Source organism: Lepisosteus oculatus, chromosome 8 (genome assembly GCF_040954835.1).
Source record: "Lepisosteus oculatus isolate fLepOcu1 chromosome 8, fLepOcu1.hap2, whole genome shotgun sequence".
NCBI lineage: Eukaryota > Metazoa > Chordata > Actinopteri > Semionotiformes > Lepisosteidae > Lepisosteus > Lepisosteus oculatus.
This window is the reverse complement of record NC_090703.1, coordinates 40,481,278-40,499,814: the sequence shown is the minus strand read 5'-3', so window position 1 is coordinate 40,499,814 and position 18,537 is coordinate 40,481,278. Positions and strand designations below refer to the sequence as shown.

General features: G+C 40.6%; 1 protein-coding gene across 4 annotated transcripts in view; it reads left to right on the top strand.

The window, feature by feature from the left end:
* The first annotated feature begins 143 nt into the window (after positions 1–143).
* arhgap36 (Rho GTPase activating protein 36) overlaps positions 144–18,537 on the top strand; it is a 48,308-nt gene continuing 29,914 nt past the window's right edge. Inside the window, exons 1-2 of one of the 4 annotated variants that reach the window (XM_015351269.2) lie at positions 163–223; positions 1,328–1,538. In XM_015351269.2, coding sequence (XP_015206755.2) covers positions 1,491–1,538 — 48 coding nt within the window. In that variant the 5' untranslated portion in view covers positions 163–223; positions 1,328–1,490. Of the gene's footprint in view, positions 224–738; positions 1,539–8,082; positions 8,210–18,537 lie in introns of those variants that run through there. The other 3 variants (XM_015351270.2, XM_015351268.2, XM_015351267.2) reach the window with 3 other exon arrangements.

Genomic DNA, 18,537 nt, shown 5'->3' with positions numbered 1-18,537 from the left:
GAATCACTAGGACATTATTTACACAGGTAGGGTCAGCCGCTGGTCATCGTGCTGACCCTCAGACTCTCCCCGGCTACCACTCCCAGCATGCCCAGCGGTACTACGAGCGCCTAGGGGCGCTTCCTCCTCACCACCAGGCGAGGGCGTTACAATATTTTTGCGAGCACTAAAATGCTTTTACCTTAATCTAGATGTTTCAAGAATGTCAAACAACACTGCAAAGGTAATCTCCATTTATTACAACGGCGATAATTACGTAATCATTGCCTTAAGCGCAAGAATTCTATAAAATGTGTCGTTTTGGCACATTTTAGATACTGGTTTTCTCGTCAATATGCAAATTAAATTGTCCGCGTCTGTTGACAGAGTTCGTGAAATTCAAAATAATATGCCCGGCAGTGGAACCTCTCCCCCCGAGAACCTTACTATTCGAAGAAAACAGGCTGTAGAAACATTGACTTTTGGAGTGAAAACTATTTTTTCTCTCTGAACTAATAACTGACCATGTACTGTAAATACTGAGAAATGATGTGTCTTTTGCTCATTATATCTCGAGCCTTTTTTGAAGAGTGACGTTTTATAAATTCACAATGTTTTTTTTTTTGCTGATTTAGGGATTCCAGCAGAAATTAGATACCACCACTATTGTAGCATAGCATTTAGATTAAGACACTTTATACGTGTTATTAATTAATATAATTCCTTAGCCATGCCCTCTTGTGCATTTGATCTCAACGTTGGCATATTATGCAACCTAATTTGTAAGCTGAAATTGCAATTACGTGGTTTGTTGGGAAGATGGAGTATAGCCAGGGTGGAAAAAGGTGTCACTATATCTACAGTATCGACCATCTTTTCTTGGACTTGGTTGCCTTCTGCTATTCCTCCTAAGATGTGCAGTGTAGCCAGTTCTATAGGTGCTGAGCAGTAAGGTATGTTAAGTTAGGTCCGTGCTACTGTTTTCTGCAGAGCCAGTGTAAACTAACTGCTTTCTGTGTTTTGCTTTCCTATAGAAACCCTTCTTTTGATTGCCATATCTTTCATTATTGAGGCCTGAGGTTGTTGCAGTATATAGTCAATTGTTCCATATGATAAATATACATTCCTGTTTCTGGTTATTATGGAGAATGGTATCCTGTCTTTCCTCATTAACCCTGCAGTTTTAATATGTCATGCTTTCCTGGGGCAAGTGTTTGTCTGTGTTCTGCTGCCAGCAGCACATTTCCGGTCTCTGACAGGGCAGGGAGCTGAGGGTCGCCAAGTCGTTCAGATATCTGTGGCTCGCTACACAGGAAGCCTGTCTGCTGGTACAATGTTCTTCTCCCAGATGCTGGAGTGCAGTAGCCATCACCACCACCACCACCACAGCCTGCCAGCGGAGGGAAAACACAAGGAGATATCTGGGGCTCCTTGACTCTCGCAGTGTTTTCCTGTTCGAAGTCACAGGAACTTAACAAACGTCTGAAATTAGAAATTTGTAGAGCCAATGGATGCAGCCTGAAGATTTTGTATTTATGGACACGCAGTTTTACTATGTGGTAAGTACGAAGAGGTATTCCCAGCTAGTTGGATAGTCACAGGAAATAGCGGAAGGGGAGATCTGTATGTTGAATTCTATAAAGAACAACCTGCACTTCTTGTTGCTAAGGTTGTGGTGATTCCCTGAAGTAAGCGGTAAGACTTATTAATGGTTAGTTAATGGCTATTCTTAGAGTTTAAGCAGCTGAATAAACATGTGCACCGTTATTTATTGTGCTTACTAGCATTGTTTCTGGATCACATGACTGAAAACAATGTGGTGCTGTTTAGAAGTTTTATGTGAGTGCCATTTTTTTCATGACTGTGTTCTTAATTCTTAATGCTTAAACTGAATATTGATGCAGTTGGAAATCATGCTGCTTCTTGTCCAGGATGTGTGCTTGGCTTTAATCAGTCGTATTTTGCTTTTGCAGTCGAAGAACAGTTTGATTTCATGTTTCATGAAATGAACATTTTGCTGGTGCATAGGGGTATGTTGCCCTGTCATGGACTGGAGTCCTGTCCAGGGTGTATCCTTCCTTGCGCCTGTTGCTTGTTAGGATAGACTCTGGCTCTCCCATGACCTTGTATTGAATAAAGAGGTTTAGAAAATGGATGGATAGTAGTGTACATTGTAAAAAATATTTAGATATGTTGAATATCTAAATGCCATCAGTACTTGGTATAGTTGCTCAACGCAATAAATGAAATCTGTTGTTTTGAAAAGACACTGGTTCTTGGTTTCATAGTCTTGTCTGCAAAGAGGTTACTGTACTGTATGTATAGCAAGGAATAACCTTATTTTATCCAATACAATCGCATGAGTAGAGTAAGCAGTTTGACGAAATGTTAATGAATCTGTTTTGCTGATTTTTTGCCTGTTTGGCACTCTCAGTTTACATTTTCTGATATTTCCATACACAGATGCTGCCCAGATATAATGTGAACCCAGGATTACTTTCAAGTGCAGCTTTTTAAAACATGCCTGTTGTGTGAATTTGTCAGAACACTGGGTGACAAAACTTTTTTAATCACAATAATCATTTTCGTGAATCAGCTTTTATAAATCAGTTCTAAACGTTTGTTAAGTATTTATCCATTAGAGGAGTGCATCCGATGAAAATGTCCAATTCCAACATATTTGAGAGGTGCTAAATAGAGTCTTGTAAAAAAGGCTATGTCAAAATGTAAAGTGACACAGCCACCATCTCAGGTTTCAACATTCCAGGTACCAAAATCAGTACTTCCAGCTGGCATCATCCTATGAAAGTTGGTCAAATGTGTCATTTTAGAAAGCAAGTCTCATTCCTGCTCTTGGTCCTCTTGACAAATGGAGAAATCAACAGCTATAATTACCTTAACTTTACAACCTCCTTGCCTCCTAAAGTAAATGGACTCAAGTAAATGGAGAGCTGGGAAACAACAGGTAAAAACGTGCATCAAAAGAGTTTTGTCTCTTCTTGAGTGTTTCATTCATCATGTCGAAATCAGCAGGTTTCAATGCAAGAAAAATTGAGAAAATCCTATTTTTAGCAGATAATGAAAACATAACCGAGGCCCATATCTACAGTGTATTAAATTGATGGAAAGCCCAGCAGCCACATTCACAAAACACATATAGGTATTCGGAAGCTACCACTCTCTTTTTTGTCTGGTCTTATCAGTGTCACAAGCTGGGCATGCAATCTGAGTCTTCCAAAATGCTGAAAAAAAGTATCTAAAAAGCCCGGGAACAACGTTGGGTTAGCATTGCTGCCTTGCAGCTCTGGGTTCTATTCCTGTGGTGCTATCTGCATGGAGCTTGTACGCACCCCTGCCTCACAATACTAGGGCTTTGGGTTCAATCCCCAGAACAGGGGTGCTATTTGCATGGCATTTGTATGTTCTTCTTGTGTTTGTGTGGGTTTCCTCCAGGTGCTCTGGTTTTCACCCACAGTCCAGGGACACGCTGTTAATTGATGTCTAGGAAATTTGGCCCTGGTGTGAGTGGATGTGTTTGTGTCTGTGTCGATTCCTCTGATGGAATGGAGTCCCATCAAGGTTGCGCTCAGTGCTTCGTAGGATAAGCTCCGACCCCGACTGTGACCCCGAATTGCAGAACAGACCTGCAACCCGAAAAAGTAAAGCAGAACTTATGGGAAGGCTGGTAGTGTACTTGTTAGAGGGAGAACGCAAGGCTGTGGTGGGGCAGTGGTCCTTACATGAGTTACTGTAAGTATGACCAATGATGTCTAAAGCCAGTATCTACAGTTCCACAGAAATGCATGACTCCACCTTAAGAGTCTGCTGCCACTGTTGTACATGTTGTCACGCCCTCTGCAGCCAGAGGGCGCTCCTTCGCTGTCCTTTCCCTAGTTTCCGGTCTGCTGTCCTTCCTGTCCCTCTCTTTCCCTTGGGCTATATATTTCCGGGTCTTGCACTCTGTCCTCGCTCAGCATTGAGGTTCGGATGTCCTGAGACCCGCCTAGCACCAGGGCGCCCCACGTCCGCTCCCTGAGGGCATAGGTTTCTATACGGCATTCCTGAACTCTTTGCACTATGAGCCCGGGGCTTTTTCCCCGTCTCGCCGCTACGCATATGGGTCTTTTTCCGCTCTCCTGCTCCCCACGGTTAGTCCCTTTAGACGTCCGTGACACATGTGAGCCATATCTCATAGCCATGTCCCCTGCCCAGCCTTGAGCATCTGATCTGCAGAGCTCAAAGGAGTATCAGAAGATTGTCCCCAACTGGGGGAACCTGAAGACAATTCAGAAGCCAGGATAGTGATGTTTCTGCATTGTGCTCCTTATATACCATGATATACCTGCATATACAGCATACTTCTTTACATCATGTCGCACTCGCAAAGTATGGAAATCTGTGTTAGTCTGATCAGGAATCTGTAAGAGGGGCTGGAGATTCTTGCAAAGCTGTGGGCACCCTCAACTCTATGACAGAGCATGTGGCCCTGAAGCAGACTTTGAACACGAAACACATTCCCACCACAGTAATTAGTAGAAAACTGCAAATCCTAAGCTCATTTAGAGACCACTCTAACCTTAACAGAATCAATATTGTATTATACCTTTCTCTTTGTGGATGAATGTAGGCAGATATTGTCAGGCTTTCTGTGGGTTAACCTGACCCTTGTCTGGAGTGCATCACTGTACAGAACACTATATCTGAACCATGCTGAGCACTGTATCTGAACCCAGTCAACAGCAGATTTCTTGGGTTGAAATAGAAATATAACAGGTACTGTATACTGTATAGCAAATGCTGTGTAATTGAAGTTAGAGATAATACGAGTGCTGAAATCAGTATAGACCGCGGCAAGAAAAAACACAACTTGTACAGCTGGCCAAATTGTCATTCAATCACTTGGTGAAAGATGGTAAAACAATTTGCACACAAATTGTTTCAGATCATCATTACTCATCCATTCATATTTCACAGTCAGATTTTCCATTGTAATGTTAAATGTGTTACAGAAAAGGCTAACACTGTTCCCTCACAGCTCCTGGGTCCTGGGACAGTTGTGTGAGGACTTCTGCCAGCTGCCAGAGACATGCTGGCTGGGATAACCAGTGTCTCCAGAGTGTATTCCACGTTGAACCCTGTGGTTCCAGGGGCTGCTGTGCAAGTTATGACTTTCTGATAATGAATGGAAAGGTATTGAAGGAGATCCTTATTTATCATAATGTTATAGTGTCTGTGGCAGGATTAAGTAAGCAACAGAGGGTACTAGAGTAGCTTGTCCAGTGTCCTCCAGGGGATGCATCCAAGGCCGCATGGGTACAAAGTGGGGTCACCCTGATATAGCGCCCTATCACGTGAACTACGTTCCATTTTTATGTGCGACATTTATTTCTTAATTTATCCTACATGTTCTAAAGATTACCGGTGGTGTTTCAAATGTCACATATATTTTCTTCTGAAGGTTGTGTAGTTACACATGAGGCTTTTGAAATAGTCTGGGCTGCCCAGACGAGATTAGAAGGATGAATAATACAGAACAGTAAAAGAGAAATGAAAGGAGCATGTGGAAAAAATAAAACCAGGCACATTTCTCATCTAAATCTCATCACTCATTACCCATGTGGTATGTAGAGAAGTCTATGTTCTGATTTTAGTTGGACATAGCCTTGCAAATTACCAAAGATTTTCAGTTTCCACAGCAACTTGCTAAGTGTGTTGCCAACCATGATGGCTGCACCATTTTAAAATAGTCATGCTAGTTAAATAACCTCACTTAATGTTTATTCTGAATTATTGCTTCTCTTCCTTTTAAAGAGTGTTTATTCTGCTTGATTTACAGACCCTCTTTGTAAACTCTCCCCAGAAGTGCATAATTTCCTGTTATGAAATCTATAATAATCATACGGAAAATACACAACACTGGGCTGGGCTGATTGTTTCCATAAGAAGAAAAAAAAACATTTCCTGAAAACTGTTTTATTATGCTCTTTTCTTTATCAGTAGTATTCAAGTCATAGTTGTTTTTAGAAAGCTCTGTTTACCCTTAAAACCTTGACTGATCTGGTAATGACAAATTTTAGAATGTTGTAATTCTGCAACAGTTGGAAGAATTGTCTAGCCTTCACTTTGAGAAATCTGAGTGAAGCTCAGCTGTAAAATGCGAGAAACGCTTTGCAGTAGGAGAATTAGCCAATTGTTTCGTAGCAAAGCTGGATGTCAGTGCTGTCAGGGCTTTGTGAGATCATACAGTATAGTGAAGAGAAAGGAGGTTCAATTTTTTTTTAATTAGAAATGACAAGAGAGAAGCTATGAGACATGGTTTGAAGGAGTCTGATTTTGAATTCTGTTGTGTTAAGTAGTACTTGAGTTTTGACAATGTTTATAACATGGTATCAACTTTTATTGTTTTGTTAAATTCATGTACACAGGTCTGTGGCAAGCCTCACCTGTTTGCTCAGACTGTTTAAACCAGCTGTATAAACGGCTTTGTTGTGGATATTAACATGATGATACCTCAGGAGTAGTTGAAATCTGGTGGGTCGAGAATGTCCTGTTTAGAACATTGCGGCATTTTTGACAAATGCTTGTATAAAGATCATCTTCCTGTGCCTGATCACTGGGGGATTTGGGGAAAACAGGGAGCAATACTAAGGTCTAGAGAACATAAAAAAAATGACAGAAGTCTGAATCTGATCTCTTCAATTCTGTCAGACCTTTCCTCTTTGAAAGCAAAAGCTGTGTTAAGGTTGTCCTCTGAGGTGACAACCGGTAATGTTCAATGACACTTGTTGGACAAGTTGACACTTTTTTAGTCTTGTAAAGACTAAAAATGACTGAGCCGAGCAGAAGAACATCAGAATATACTGTATTTAGTTATCACAGCTGGAGTCAAAAGTAAATTACGTAAAATGGCTCCAGGTATTGCATAAACAGCTTCGATACCAATACTATCCTTTACTTTACTTTTTTTCCCTGAGAACATTTTACAGATTGGGATATCCATGTCTGACTCAACCTGGACCCCTACTGCCTTGCCTCTTTGAGAATCCTGGTCTGGTGACACAAGTCTGAATCAATCCTGCACTTCCTAATCTGTAGGGTTCAGCCTGCAATATGAACAGACTATTTCACAGGCTGAGTCACTGGGGATCTTGGCCACAAGGCTAAGAATGTATCTCCATGCAAACAAAATCAATTTCTAATCTGCCTAAGCACTAGATGTTCTGTCAGAGCTGTGTAGGATGCAGGATAGATTATTTTGCTTAGCAATTTCCTTTCGAAAACTTTCTTAATGAATGTAACCGTATTGTCGTGTCTCGAACCTTTTGAAAATGTTGACACACTTTATGCACAAAATCATTTTCTAATCTGCAAGGACCCGGAAGCCCTCTGGAAGGAATCAGAGCAAGCTACATCACTTGCCCCTACCTGGGATTGAACCCGGGACTTTCCGGGCAGGAGCTAGTACTGAATAGCAATACTAAAAATAATAAATTAATAGTTCCTTGCATTTACAGTGCCTAGCAAAAGGCTTCACCTCCTGCCAATGATATCAACTTTTATATATCACAAGTGGTGTATATAGTGTTTTCAAAGGACCTTTTTTTTCAGAATTGTAATAACCAAACTGAACACGGCTACTGTATATGTGAAGGAGGATAGAGGTCAGCAAAACCTTCAAAGGAGATATACGAAGTAAAATTTAGTGATTGCAGAAGGATTTATTCCTCTATGTCTAGTACTGTTTAGAAGCACCCCTGGCAGTAGATGACTGCTTTCAAAAAGTTTTAGACACTTTTCCGAAGTGGGTTGGTGTAATTGTGCCACCACTGACAATATTGCTCCAGTTCGGACAGGTGGAGGTCATCGAACAACTGCAATTGACAGGACTCGCAGTACATTTTTGGTTAAAGTCAAGTCAGGACTTACTGTAGACTTTTCTTCAAGCACTGGAATGGCCGCCTATTTCCTGTGTGAGAGGAGCCCTGGCTGCCTGCAGAGAGTCTGGCTTTGCTTCATTCTGCAAATGAAGCAGCACCCTCAGCTCTTCCAAGGAAATGGGAGGGATCTGAACTTTGTTCATGCTGCTACCCTGAGGCACTGCATTAGTTGCTTTGCAAAGGTACGTTCACTTCAGAAGCACAGGTGAACTCTCTAATCCTCTACAATGGACTTTTCCTGTTCTCTCAATGAAATGCTCTGGCATTCCTTCAGAATTCACTCGTCCTTAACAGTAAGTGTTGCCACCTTCCGCCTTACTGTGTCAGTGGGGTTTTTGTATTGATATGCTGGTTTCCTTAGTGTGAGCTGTGAAAACAAGAAATAACTGATATAAAACGCTTCCTGTGTCAAGAACTGAAAAGTCATACGTTACAGTAGTAAGAATAATGCATAATGCCACAATCCCTGCTTGCTTTTAAATAATCAGTTCTTCATGGCTGTCGAAAATGTAGTAAACAGAGGCATTGATACAGATTGAAAGAATCATGAAGATAATGTCATTTGTAATTCACTTAATAAGTGAATTTGTAATAAACTAATTGGTATGATGGATATTTTTATTGGCATTAAGACATTTTTATTAAGCTTTTGCATTGAAATTTTAACAAGTGATTGCTAAATTAGTCTTCTATGTGGCCAAATGAAACTGAAATTTGAAAATGATTCACTCTCTAATGGGAAATGTAGCCACCTCTCTACTAAATCACATTTTGGCAGTTTTTCTCGGCTGTGCATATTAAAATCTCCCAGCTTAATTGCTCCATTTGTTTTTTTGCCACCACCCTGAATTCAAGTGGTATTTAATTATGCGAAACAGGAATTGCTTAGTTCTTGCCGAAACTGTTTAATTTGGTATTAACATCTAAAGCACCGGAACTGTAAATCCAGTATGTCAGCTGGCAGTGCTCAGAAAGGGTCGGCACTCCTGCCTCACCACTCTTGGACCCAGCTTCTGGGCTAGGACACCTGCCAGGGTGGAGCCTGCATGATCATTCCCCTTTTTGCATCAGTTCCTTCCCACCTCTCAAAGCCATGCTGACTACATTAATGGGTGTCACCAAATAGTGTTCTGCGACGGGTTCAGTCTCACCCTGTGCCCTGCGATGGGCTGGCATCCTGTTCATTGTTCAGTCTCACCCTGTGCCCTGTGATGGGCTGATGTGCTGTCCGGGGAGCAGTCCTCTGCTTAAATGGCTTTTGTCCAGTGGTACTTTATGCTAATCCTTAACTCTTTGAAAGTCCCTGCTTTTAAAGTCCAGTGCTTACATGCTTACAGAATCAGAGGGGGTTCCTAACATGAATTTCAGGACTGCTCAGTACAGTACGGTTTTATTTCTCTCGCTCTTGTCTAGAACAAATCACAATAACTCAGATTACAGGTTTGATTAAAATATCTTCAGTGCAAGAATATAAAGTGTACATTGACAGTAACTTTTATACTGCTCTCAATATACATCACTTTATATTGTACGTGTGTTACAAACTTCCCATTCTCATTATCAGGCCTATTCCTGAATAAATTCTGTACCTTTGTTCTGGGAATTGAAGGAACATATACCTAATCAGGCACATGAAATGTCTGTCAACAGGTACAAGCTCATGGAGGGATTATAACCTGACTGGTATCATTCTGTTTTTTACTGTGGAATTTTCTCCCTGAAGGTCCCAGTGGAAGGCTAAGATATCATAAAATGGGTCTGTCTGTGCTGAAAACATTTTCTCCCTTCTTTATTTTTTCTGTGTGCCTTTAATTTTTTCACCCAGAGAAAACCTGTTTGGTCAGGTGATGTGGATCGCAGGTGTTTTAAGTAATGGAATGACCTCAGCACTGCATGAAACATTCATACTGTACATTCCCAACTTATCTATAGCAGCCAATGGGAATTCCCATAGAACTTTCCCTGACAGGCAATGCATGGTTAACCTTAGGATATTTCCCGATCTCAATCCTGATCTGGAAACTGGTGGAGGAGGTGGAACATCACCTCATCAAAACGTGATCCTGAAAGTTGGGCTGAACCTAGTGCCAGACGTGTCAGGTCCTGTTTTGAGCCGCACCTACTGCTCCTAGGTGTTTCAACATGATTATTCAGCCTAGAATAAGGATAATAATAATCTTGGAATCTTGGAACAGGTTTGTGATATCCTTCTAAATTGGTTTGTGGAGGAAGATGTCTTTTGTCCCCCTCCCTCTAGCAATGATGTAGATGTTTTTCCATTTTCAGCATTTCTTTTGTGGCTTTCCTATAATATTTCAAATGAATGCACTTTGGATGTTGTTGCTTGTATAAGGCATGGTATGTGACAGGCACAGGCTATGCAGTTATCTTTTGTTATGTACTTGGTACACCTCTGTTCCTTCACAACAGAGAAGCCAGATAGTCTCAGACTGTTCCATCTCGTTATTTCAGACATGGGCTGAGCTTTCGCCTGTCGTTTTGGAATTTGAACCAGACCACAATGAATTTTTTAAAAAAAGGTAACGCAAAGTACATGACCTCTCAGTTGCTAGATTTCGGCTCAGGTCAATCAGTGTGAGCCTGTCAGTCAGCCATCTAAGTAGCTGATACCCATGATGAAACAGGAAAGTACCTCTGAAACAGAAAACAGACATACAGTACACCCTGCACTGGCCCAAAAAAGCAGCTGAAGTATTCATGAAGTTCTTTTAATGTTGATATTAGTAGCATAAACTGCATTCTTATCATCAGGACTGATCTCACTATTTGTAAATCGTTCCCTGTTCCAGATTCTCTTTTATTAATTACTGTGTTTAGAAAGCCATTGTGGAAATACTTTTAAAGCACTAAGTAATTATTATTAGTTCACCACTTATTACTTCCCTGCATGTTGACTCAAGCTGCCCATTCTTACATAGTTCAACACTGCTCTCTATAATGTGCCTTTATCAAACCTGTTGAGATGATGCTCGGCTTACAAATTAACTCAATAACAGTTCTTCTAGGTTAGTTTTGGAGAATCACTAAAAGCCCATTTCAGTCCTTAATTTTCACTGCCATTTCCTTCCAGTTATTACGTCCCATCATATGAATTAAATCATTCCTTCATTTAGCTCACTACAGCCCCTTGAGAAAGAGTGACATTTTTGCACTGGACATGGAGTTTGCATTCAGTGTTAAGATTTAAATATATACATGCCATGTGTGTCCTTTTCCTAACATGACATTTATGGTAACACAGCAGTCTTTGCAAGCTGTGTCTTATAGATAGATTGTTTATTGATCCCTAGAGGGAAATTGCAGTGCAAAAGCAGCTTAACACAGCAAAAGCGTAACAAATGATACAATAATAATACAATACAATACAATCAGTACAGTGAAAAGTGCACTAAGAAGAGTTACTCACAGTCCAGAACACACAAAGAACAAACCAGAACAGACCAGTACACAAAAAAGTCATAATGTACAATATAAATATAAATGTATTGCACAGGTCCCTGGCATATAGTGCACAAAAACGGTTGTAAATGGGAAAAAGAAAAAGAACAGATGTATCAGTTTACTGTTAAGTCCAGAAACAGGTCACTGTCAATGTTGCCTCTGCCCAGACGCAAGGCGGATGTGTTGTACAGTCTTATGGCAGAAGGTAAGAAGCCAGTCTTATAAAAGGCAGTCTGAAATGCCTGAGCCTCAGAAGTGAGGGAATGAGAGAAGGATGTCATCTCTTTTCTGGGCTGTCCGGAGTAATTCCTAGGAAATTAGTTTCAAATCCACGCTGAACTTTTGTTAGCTTGCACCAAGGTGGTTTTAGATGTACTGGAAGGATGAAAAACAGAACCTGTTCTGGTTCTGAATGTTGGAGCTGAGAGCTGCTGCTGATCAGATTCTAAACATGAAGCCAGGAAGGATTAAAGCTTCACAGCTGTTTCCAGCAGTAACCTTTAAATAGGTTTCCTGGTAAAAATAATGATTGATCAGGCACGTGTGCTTCGTGTGGATGATTTATCCACAAGGGAAGCAGTGGCTTCTCGTTCTGAGAGCTGAAATAAAACCTGATGAAAGCACTTCAAGAAGTATTTACTGTAACATGCTTTTGCCAGCCTCTGCTTGCACTCTGGCACCAGTTATGTTGTGTGCCCCTTGAGCAATAAACTCAGCTACCATTCCAGAGCTAATCAGCAATGTTTACAAACTGAGTTTAGTTTAAAGAGGGAGATGTCTGCACTTGTTTTGCAAAGGTCCTCTATGAAACAATATGAATTTACCAAACCCTGAGCTCACAGCAGAGGGCATCGGTGTCAACTTTTATTCTGGGTAGCAGTCTCCTTTTATTCTGGGTAGCCTAAATTCAGCTGAACTGTAACTCACTAGTGTTTAGATAGGCATCTAAATTACCATCTCTTCACACAGAGTATTAAGCATGGTTTTCTGTTAGTAACGGTAAGAGAGTCAATGAAACCAGAGGGTATGAAAATCACCTCTTTTCTAGAGCAAAACTATCCAGCTGTCCAAATATACCTCTGAAACCCATAAAACAGTATATCATAGCCTTCTGCATGAATGCCTCATTCAGGTACTGTTTGATGCACCAAACTCAGCCAACAGGTGCACTAGCAGATGGATTTGTTTGTGCCTCCTCTGGCCTGTGCTTTGTGTTTTATCCCTATGCCATTTCTTGTTATATATGAAAGGGCTCTGTCTATTGTGCTGTAACATTAAAGTTTTAAATACTGATTGCAATATACAATACATTAATAAAGCAAGAATTGTTCATTTTGATTACAGTTTGAAAGAAATATGTCCAATATTTAAAATGTATTTACTGGTAATGTGTACAATGTGGTATTGTAACTTCTTTTCCCACATGTTTTCATAAATATAAGTTAATAAATGAACATAACCTGAAATATGGTGTAGATTAGAAGGGAACGTACTTGTAGGTTGAATACATTAGTGTTAGGTTTTTTTCAACTACAGAAACGATGGTAACACAAGCCGAATTCTTCCAATTTCCAAAAGAGAAGTCCTTTATCGGTTAAGACCAGATATATGATCAAAATACATTTGTACTGCCTAATCTACGAAAGCAGCATTGTATTAAAGTTCCCAGAATCTGTGATTCATTGCTACACAGTGCTGAGATTGTCGGAGCATTCCTTCTTGCTGTCTAAAGTTACAACAGTACGTCTACTTTACAACTTTGTAACAAGCCCCTCGGGCTGTTCCGGACAGATCCTGATCACACTCTTCATGGCGGGTATACAAAATCCAGTCTTGTGTTGTCTCTCACGTAAATATGCCAGAAAAAAAAAATCATGTTCCTGGTACTCCTTTACAGTAACCCGTTAACAGGAACGAAACCGGAGGGGAGGAAACTACCTGTGGAGGCTGCCAGGGGATACAACAGGTAAACATGATCGAAACAGATCCGGATGAACTGATTTCTTGATTCCTTCTCTTCATGGGAGTTTGTCAAATACAGTTAAAGTGTTCCTCCCAGAACCAACCCTTAACAAAATGTATTTCAAAATCAGTCCGCCCCCCCCCTCCCCCAATACAGACAAAAGTAAAAATTCAGAAGGCAAAGTGTTCCTTCAGGAGCAAGCCTGGAAAACACTGAGAGGGTGGAGTTGTGGCAGAGTGGCCATGTCATGTATCACCAACCCTGATCCTCTCCAGAAGGGATGGGACTATATCCCTCACCCCAGCTTTATTTCCAGGGCAAGAACTAAGGTCAAACGGCCAGGGGGCTCAATCGAAAAAGACATTGGTTTCAGTCTGTCCATGCATTTCAGGCCACAGCTACTCAGATGAGAGTAACAAATGGTGGAGTAAGTCTCTCTTCCCTTGCTGTCTCTGCCCTTGTCTCCATGCTTGAACCGTTTTCAAAGATCAGATATAGGAAGTAAATGACAAGAAAGGAGACCATCCCATTCAACATGTTTGCTTGTTAGTATGATGCTAGGATTTACCTCAGTAATTATATAATAAGGAACAAGTAATAGGTTTATTCCATGCTGAAAAGAGAAGAAAGAACACAATGTTTTGGCCATGGAGCCTTCTTCAGGTGTGGTCTTTCTTCTCTTTTCAGCATGGAATAAACCTATTACTTGTCCCTTTGCAGCCTACACATGCTAACGCAGCTACCCACCTGAATAATATAATAAAATATGGGAACCATAGTTATATGAGAAAGGGGTGAGAAAAGGGTATTGGGGTAAGGGTCAGCATTGAAACATTTACTGCTGCTTTATTCCAACCCTTTCGCTTAATGCCTGCTTGATTATCAGCTCCGCAGTTATTCATGATCCATCCAAAGGATGAATGGTTATTGAGATTTGTGGTGCTCCATATAAGGGACACATTTTGGGGAATTAGGTCCAATTTTTAAAAATAAAATAGAAAAGTTCCTAAATGATAGTGACCAAGCAGGGAAACTCATTATTATTACAGAAGCAGCTAAGTACAGTATCTTCCATTTCTAGCACTGCAGCAAGAGCAACACATGTACGTACTGTATGCAGGCATGTCAAAAATTTCCAACGCTAAATGTCATAATCTTGTCAAAATCATAAGCAGAGAAATAAACTCGTAGGCTTCAAAACTTTTTACTAAGGACAGTCGCATCAAAGAATCAGATGCTTTGTGAATGTTTGGAATATTTGGTGAGACATGTTGGGCTTAATCCGGTTGGTTAATGGTTAGATTCCTGGCTATAGGATGAGGAGGCTTGAAACCCATTCAGGGAGGACGCGAAACAAGGGGTAGCTGCACGGTGGAGATGGGGTGGAGGAGGGATGCTGGAGAAAAAATGCAAAGGGAGGTGTTTGTGTTCAATGTATATAGCTAATTTCCATAATAACGGTGATTAGGAACAGCTGTGTGAGATTGACCTGTCATTGTTATCCCTTCCCAACTTCAGTTAATAACTTCCATTAATACAATTCTACAGCTGCTCCACTGTGTTACATTCCTCTGGGATCTGTGTGTCTTCCTGCACACTGAAAGACTTAGGGTTGTTACAGAGAATGATGTGATTTTCTCAGTCATTTCAAGGAAAAGGATGAGGTTGGTTGTTATGAGAACTGTAAGGACGGGTACAATATGGAGAGCCTTGTAGTTTGATTATGTGGAAATCCTTTTCATTTGGCTGTAATGAGGAATTTGTGTTCCCAGCAGGTTTTTGTTACCTATCAGGATGCCTAAAGCAGTTTGACCATTTTTCTAGCTTGGTGATTTTTTTTTTCTAATGTTGGTTAGGAAAATCTCTGACATGATTCCTGCTGAGGTTTTAAAAATGCCCAAGTTCACAATGTGGCAGGGAAAGAAGCAGGGTTGTTGTCATTTCCATTTCCTGTGGCTTCTGTAGTTGGGATTATGTTTTAATGTCATGGACTTCTGTCACTCTATATTAGCTTGCTTTCTGCTTGAGGGGGAACCTGTGTTAGTCGAGCACAATGGCCTGAACACTAGTGCCTGTCCAAAGGGAAAGAAAATACAAAGTAGCTTTGATGCCAAGGCTGGTTTGTGCCGGTATGTTTTTGTAGCTGGAATTTGTTTCAATGTTGACCTTCCCTTCTGGGCCTGACAAGATCAGAGACCCTCTGGAGGTCTGAATGCCTCCGTCTTACAGAGGACCATGTCGCCTCTCTGAAAATTTAGCTTCATTTAAAGACATATTTCAGGGCAGTTGACTGTTTTCCTAACAGCTCACGTAGAGCCCCACTAAGAGATTATTAGACAGTGACTGTTCCTTGCTCTCTGAGTCACCTATCACTACACTATAACGTACGTCATTGATGTGTCAAAATTAGGATCATTTTGTTAAGGAAATCAAAATGCTGGTGTTGGCTTTATGGAGAAACAATGGGGGCTTACAACTCTTCAAATAAAGGAAAGCTTACTAATGAAGTATTTTGTAAAGTATTTAAAATGTATTTGTAATCACATTAAGTTCACCTTTTCAAAAAGGGCTGTCCATTTGATATTATTATTTATATGATGTACAGTACGTGCACACCTTCCCAGTTAACACTTAATTTAAGTTTGCATGTATTTACTCAACATGGATTTAGCTTTAAGAAACTGTTTACATGGTCAGAGAAAATGTTTGGGTCTGTTTTCACACTACGTGAGTTTGCTTTTGGAGGAGGTTGGAAACAGAAAAACAGAGAAGAATAAAAGACAAGGGGAAATCTTCACAAATCTTTTAGAACAAATGTGTGTGTTAGGGGTTTTGTGTACTGTATATACTAAAACTAACTTTATAATGTTCAAATGGATACTTTCATAACATTTATAAAGAACATGGGAAATACATGGCTAGAAATGGGTGTTTAACGAACATAACGTGAATCAAAATGGACTACCGCAGGTTTCTACAGTCAATAATCTTGTTTTCCTTGGAAACTCAAAACCAAAAAATGAACTAACATTTCAAAACAAGTAACTACATATCTGAGGAATAAAAGGCTTTACAATTAAATGCATTGAAGCCCAAGATCTAGACACACCTTGACATTGACACTTTGTAGCTCAGAACACACGTTGGGCTCATTTCAAGTTCTCAGATTTGTAACGAAACCATATGCCCTAACATAAAATAGATTACAGCAAAACCTAGGGTTACCTAGGGTTATATTTTGTTGAGTATATCATTCTTTTATTATTGTATGTATTTCTCTGTGATGAGATGCAGGCTTTTTGCCAATAGCAGCTCTCCAAGTTAAATAAAGGCAGGCTCGTTTAGAGAAATGAACCCTAAAGCTTTTTCAATTAATATTGCTGTAACCACTCACTGACTATTTGTGTTATACAGATCTGTAATAACTGTGTACTGTGTGTTTATGTTAACTATGACAACCAACCCTACTTTGTCTCGTGCATGAGATCTGAACTTGTTAATGAGAAGGATACCAGATTAACTTAATGGAGAAACTAAAATTGCTGAAGGAGGGCAAATGCACAGCTCAATAAAGGATACCAATAAAGAAATCATAGCCAGCGACAGGCTTCAGAAATAATTATCCGGGGAGCTTAATACATGAGGAGAGGTGCCAAGGTGAATATTTTGGTTTAATATAGTTTGGCATTTGCTTTTGTAGCAGTTCATCTCTGAAGCCACTAATGCAGCTGATCCCCTATATTGTGCTTGTAGGGTGTTTTACGAGAAAGACTGTAAAGTCTGCGGAATCGATCTTGTTCTGCTAGTGTGGCTTAAGCTCTCCCAAGCCTGATAGCAGAACCCCTGACTTTAGTAATTATTCTTATTACACTGTATTAAAGAAATTTAAAAGTGCTTTCACTATGAGTGAACCAAGCTCCCCCTGCTGGTTCCCAGGAGGAATATTTCAGCACAGTGCTGCTGTTCCACAGGGAGTTCTGGGTCTCCTGCAAAGCGACTCCTCCAGTGACCTGGCTCAGGCTGACAACCTTTTCTGGCTCAGGAAGCAGCTTCCAGAGTCTTACGCTTGACATTACTTTGATCATCATGTCCTTGCAGATCAAGCAAACAAGCCGCAAAACACATTAGAGCTATGCTGCCACGGGGGGCGTGGCATCCTCCTTGTAATTTGAATGGTGCTCCGACACTGATGTTTAATGAATGAAATGTTCTGCTACTTGTATCCTATGTGCAACAGTCTTCTGCAGAAATGCTGAAAGGAAATGCTTTGGGCCTCAGCTGTGCTTGCCTGCTGTAGAGTGTGTATACTGACTATGCTTAGACACTGGATTGCTGGCTGTGCTGAAGACAGGACATTCTGCGTTTTTGCTCTTGCTCTTTTGTTGAACTTTGTTACCTGGCTTCATTTGTTTGTAAATAGTCTGCATGTGGTGCTTGGAGCCTCAAGTACTTAGAGTCAACACTGAGGGGTCACTGATTACACCCCGGACATGAGTTTACCAGAAATGATGCTGAGCAAGTGCGTTTTTGTTTGCGATTAAAATGATTTAGTATACTAGACCAACGAAAGGGGTCTGTCGAAACCCTGGAAAACTTTGTTCATCAGAAACTGAATCCACAGGGCAGGGTTGTGTGCTCTCACTGCTTCTTTCATTTCCTGTTTCACTATTTTTGTCAAGTTGATTTTATTACAAGAGCCTTTCCGGATGGCATTTGTTGCCTCTCCACTGCCTTCGTCATACTGTAGACTAGAGAAGACCCCGTGAAAGATTAAAAGCCAAATTTAATATGTTTTGCTGAAGAAGATGATCTGTGAGTAAACCTTATGAAAGCCTTCATACGTCGGCGGATTAAAAAGAGCAGGGGCTGACACTGACCATCATGCAGAGCGTTGGATATTTGATCTGCATGTGGGGAAATGCTGCAGGAAATGAAGACAGTGACTCTACGTGTGGGATAAATTTGATTGAAGTGTTACATACAAATTTGTAGAAAGTGGCAATATCAATAAGCTCCAGTTTTGTCATCAAGACCTCCTCCACTTCCCCCTCCAAAAACCCTTCCTTCAGACTGCATTGATTCTACATTTGCAGAACTGCTTTTGCTCAAAGTGTCACAGTTGGGAAACAATTGCTGTGATTGTGAGTCAGAATAGAACACGATAAAACAGCAGCAACTTTAAGAATGGAGATGTTT